The sequence below is a fragment of the Palaemon carinicauda genome, chromosome 32, assembly GCF_036898095.1.
Source record: "Palaemon carinicauda isolate YSFRI2023 chromosome 32, ASM3689809v2, whole genome shotgun sequence".
NCBI classification, from domain to species: Eukaryota; Metazoa; Arthropoda; class Malacostraca; order Decapoda; family Palaemonidae; genus Palaemon; species Palaemon carinicauda.
Genome location: NC_090756.1, coordinates 26,893,748 through 26,898,747, shown reverse-complemented (window position 1 = coordinate 26,898,747; position 5,000 = coordinate 26,893,748). Strand labels below are relative to the sequence as shown.

General features: G+C 36.0%; 1 protein-coding gene across 1 annotated transcript in view; it reads left to right on the top strand.

The window, feature by feature from the left end:
- Positions 1-4,054, top strand: part of LOC137625755 (uncharacterized) — a 5,178-nt gene extending 1,124 nt beyond the window's left edge. Inside the window, exons 2-6 of the mRNA XM_068356649.1 lie at positions 514-667; positions 1,212-1,505; positions 1,963-2,064; positions 2,728-2,923; positions 3,161-4,054. Of these exons, the coding sequence (XP_068212750.1) occupies positions 514-667; positions 1,212-1,505; positions 1,963-2,064; positions 2,728-2,923; positions 3,161-3,281 (867 nt within the window). The 3' untranslated portion in view covers positions 3,282-4,054. The remainder of the gene's footprint in view (positions 1-513; positions 668-1,211; positions 1,506-1,962; positions 2,065-2,727; positions 2,924-3,160) is intronic.
- Positions 4,055-5,000: the final 946 nt, after the last annotated feature.

Below are 5,000 nucleotides of genomic sequence, written 5' to 3'. Positions count from 1 at the left end.
CACCTGGGAGTTTAATGCATATATCGTATGTAAACAATCAAATGAGCTTTTAAAGTCCTCTCTATTCTGTCGTCTGTTAAATCATTTGAATGATAAACTATTCAAAATACAGAATTTACAATTTAAACCATTTAAAACTGATAGTTTAATACATATTTCTCACGTAAACAAAAGTCAAATGAGCTTCCATAAAAACAACTAAATTTAATACATATTTCTCACGTAAACAAAAGTCAAATGAGCATCCATTTTCTCTATCTTAACTATCCCCTGTTAAATCAATCAAATGAGAAACTAACTCTAATCATACACAGCATCGTAACTTTCATAAAACAATATTTCTAAATTAAATCTTCTCCTTCCTCCAATCAAGGGTTACGAAGACTCGCCTCAGATCACGCCCGATTTCTATCCAATTCCCCACTCGACGTCTTCAGAAGATTCTGAGGCCGGTCTCCAGATCCTCCCTAAAATAATATTTCTAAATTAAATCTTCTCCTTCTTCCAATCAAGGCTTACGAAGACTCGCCTCAAATCACGCCAGATTTCTACCCAATTCCCCACTCGACGTCTTCAGAGGAATCCGAGGCCGGTCTCCAGATCCTCCCGGGTGTAAACACAGAGGATTCCAATTTAAGATTCGAAGCGGAGTTGCCACACCAGCTGGGTAAGATGTCATGAAAATTATTTGTCCAATTTTTGCATGTGACTTAAAGCCTTTGAGATAGTAATCTTTCATTTCGTATATCATTTATCTATCTATCTATCTATCTATCTATATATATATATATATATATATATATATATATGTGTGTGTGTGTGTGTGTGTGTGCGTGCAATTTCTACCTGCCACCGGGATCGAACGTAAGTCGTTTCAAATTAAAGGCAAGGTCGCTATCAATCATGTCACCATTTGAAAAGACTATGGTTCGATCACAGTAAGAGGTAGATATATATATATATATATATATATATATATATATATATATATATATATATATATATATATATGTATATATATAATTAGTGTTATTCTATTTTTTCCAATTATTTTACTTTGAAAATCATTAATTGTAATTTTACATCCAATAACTTGAAGAAATCTTATATAAAAAAAATATTAACCAAAGTCGTTAAGAACCGCTTACAGTCTGCTTAATGTGGAGTATCGCAAGCAGAACTAAAACCCTAATTTCTACTCTCACCTCCAGAGGGAGATTACGACGCCCCTTGGAACACACACGGAGCCACTAGCATTCATTCCGACGGGCTCCTCGGAGCAACAGGATTCTACGTGGCTGGAGACGAAGACAATCCTCTGGAGACACACTTCTCCTCCAGAGGATCAGGAAATCGCACCCCAGACGTCCCTAGGGGCAGCAGTGCCTTGGACGGACAGGAATCCTTCAGGGACCTAGCCTTAGAGGACGTCATCCATTACTTGGACGACTGCGAGGCCTCGGGAAATCTTGGATTGCCTGAGGAATCTTCACAGCTGATTGACCGTGAGTTCAGATTCTCTTTTGTTTACATTTCACGACAGAGTTTAGACTCTCGTTTGATTGCTTCTTATCACCGTGAATTAAGGCTCTCTTTTGATTCATTTTCATTCCTCGCATTTTTAATTTCAAGTTAAAGATGTTTGCCACATATGTCCCTATACATATACCAAATTATGTGGCATGTGGAACTTCAGAAGCTCAAACTTGCAGCGAATGTTTTCATGTTGAACGGGCTAACATGGAGTCTCTCTTCATAGTTTATAAATGAAAGATCTGTTTTAAAAGGTGTTACTGAATTACTTCTCATATAGTTTATTCTCCACTGCTGGAGCCCTTGGGCTTATAGCATTTAAGGAATTCCTATTGGCCCTCTGATACTTCTTATATTCTGTTTCCTGAACAGTTAAATCCCTCCAAGATGGATTATATCCTCCAGGCTTCATCTTCTCTTTTCTTCCAGACACCCAGTTGGGAGCTACAGGACTAACACAAGCAGTCGATTCCCAACAAATTCCAGCCAATGAAATTCTGTTCAAGCTACAAGCAACGCGTAAACACAGAGGTGAGTAAGAATGTCTTCTCCTTCTTCTTCTTCTTCTTTTTCTTCTTCTTCTTCTCCATATATTAAGTAAATTCTGTTTCCTCTCGTTGCTCGTGGACTGACTGTGAAATTTTCAATAACTTCCATCCATTCCTTGTTGCCGTTCAGATATTTCTCTAATGTTCATTTAAACAATTAATTAATGTCTTTAAAGAAATGTCTTCTCACGGAATAAGAAAAAACATTAAAGTGAAAGTAACAATCAATTTGTTTGATGAAAATCTTGGTCTTTTTAGATCCCTCCAGAAGATTTAATAGCAATATTCTCCTCTGCAGTAGGGGGACCCAAGAACTAGTCTTTTTTAGATCCCTCTAGAAGATTTAATAGCAATATTGTCCTCTGCAGTAAGGGGACCCAAGAACTAGTCTTTTTTAGATCCCCCAGAAGATTTAATAGCAATATTCTCCTCTGCAGTAAGGGGACCCAAGAACTAGACTTTTTTAGATCCCTCCAGAAGATTTAATAGCAATATTCTCCTCTGCAGTAAGGGGACCCAAGAACTAGTCTTTTTAGATCCCCTCAGAAGATTTAATTAATAACAATATTCTCCTCTCCAAGAACTAGGAATTCCTGTCATTTTTAGATCCGTCCAGAAGACTTAAAATAAATTTTCCATTTTGCAGTAAGGGGCCCCAAAAATTGGGAGTTCCTGATGCGACTCCTGGTTGACCCGAGGACCAACCCGGACCTCATCGAATGGGAGGACGAAGAGCGAGGAGTATTCAGGCTCAGACAACCACAGGTCATTGCCAAGATCTGGGCTTCGCGGAATGAAAACACCACCGATTTGTCTTACAACAACTTCGCCAGAGGTCTGAGGTAAGTCTGAGTCCTTCTTCTGTAGAGATCCACAAGAAAATAATTGTTCATTTGAGATAATATTCCTTTATTTTGTGAATGAATCAAAAGTATAAATGAACCATTTAGAAAACTGAATAATATCAAAGAGGTTATGATAGAACTTTAAACCCTTTTATCGTTGGTAGTTAGTTAGACCCCTTCAAATCCTAAAGTTACTCCAGACTCCATTTCCAAAACTATCTCCTGTCATTCCAGGCACCATTACAAAAAAGGAATCCTAATTCCCATTCCTGAGAGGCAGCTCGTGTACCAGTGCGGCCAACAGGCTTTGGAGTTCCTCGACCAATTACGAAGATTCCAACAGTTTCCTCAGTAAGATTTCAACGGGCTCCAACAGCGTCCGCCGTATAATTCAGATAGTGTCCTCAATTTGATTCCAAGGATCTCATCGGAAGGGCTACAACGATGTCCTCACAAGGATTGCCACAGTGTCCTTGCTAGGATTCAGACAGTTTCCTCGGTTGATTCCAACAGTGTCCTCACTAGGATTCCAATAGTTTCCTAGGTGGGGCTCCAACAGCATCCTCACTAGGATTCCAACAGTCTCCTAGGTGGGGCTCCAACAACATCCTCGTTAGGATTCCAACAGTGACCTTGCTAAGATTCTAACAGTGTCTTCACTAGGATTCCGACAGTGACCTCGCTTGGATTCCGACAGTTTCCTCAGTATGGCTCCAACAGTGTCTTCGCTGAGATTCCAACAATTTCCTCATTATGATGACAGGTTTCCTCGCTAGGATTGCAACAGTTTCCTCACTAGGATTCTAATAGGTTCCTCAGTGAAATATAACTAAGAGGAAGAAGAAAAGAGGCAGACAGAGGCCAGACATCCGCACGTATGTGAAGAGAGTATACGTACACCACCGTACACCCGAAACATTTGTGTACGCATATACAAATCACATCTGCTTCATCACATTGCTGTACTAGTCCACTGGTCTCACTCTCGTACACAAAAGACAATATTCTTCCTGTGTCAAATTGCTCCAGTAATGAATACGCTTACAGTCTTATTCACAGCAAAATACGCTTATAGACGCAATCTACGCTTAGATGCAATTCCCTTAACCTAGAGGGCCAACGTCACAAGTACCTGATTGAATAAATATTTTGAATAGAAATGTTTCGTGTTTTCATATTTCCTGGAGTTCGAATTATAGTTGTATTTCTTATCTATAGTCATGGCGGTTTTTGTCCGAGCCCGGATAAGAGAAGGGTGTTAGTTTTAGTGTAGGTGCCATTGACTATAAAACCTTCAAAAAAAAAAAAAAAAAAAGAGGAAGAGAAATAAGATAGAATAGCATGCCCGAGTGTACCCTCAGGCAAGAGAACTCTAATCCAAGACAGTGGAAGGGCATGGTACAGAAGCTATGGCACTACCCAAGATCAGAACATAATGGTTTGATTTTGGAGTGTCCTCCTAGAAGATTGTATAAATATATATATATATATATATATATATATATATATATATATATATATATATATATATACATATATATATATATATATATATATATATATATATATATATATATATGTATATATATATATATATATATATATATATATATATGTATATATATATATATATATATATATATATGTATATATATATATATATATATATATATATATATATATATATATATATATATATATATATATATATATATATATATATATACATATATATATATATATATATACATATATATATAATATATATATGTATATATATATATATATATATATATATATATATATATATATATATATATATAAAGCAATAAACATCAATAAATAAAAACAAAATATCTTATTCAACTACTTTAAAACTCCAATGACAAACAGCTATTCTATATAGAGTACCATCAACTTCTTAAATAAAGGCTAATGTTTAGTATCTTTGCAACACACCTTAGGAGTCTAGAACGAGCATATGACAACCGTAAACGCTCGCCTAAGTTTTTCGTTATTATATAAACTTAATCTATATAATCATCATTATCATTATCATCATCATTATTATTAT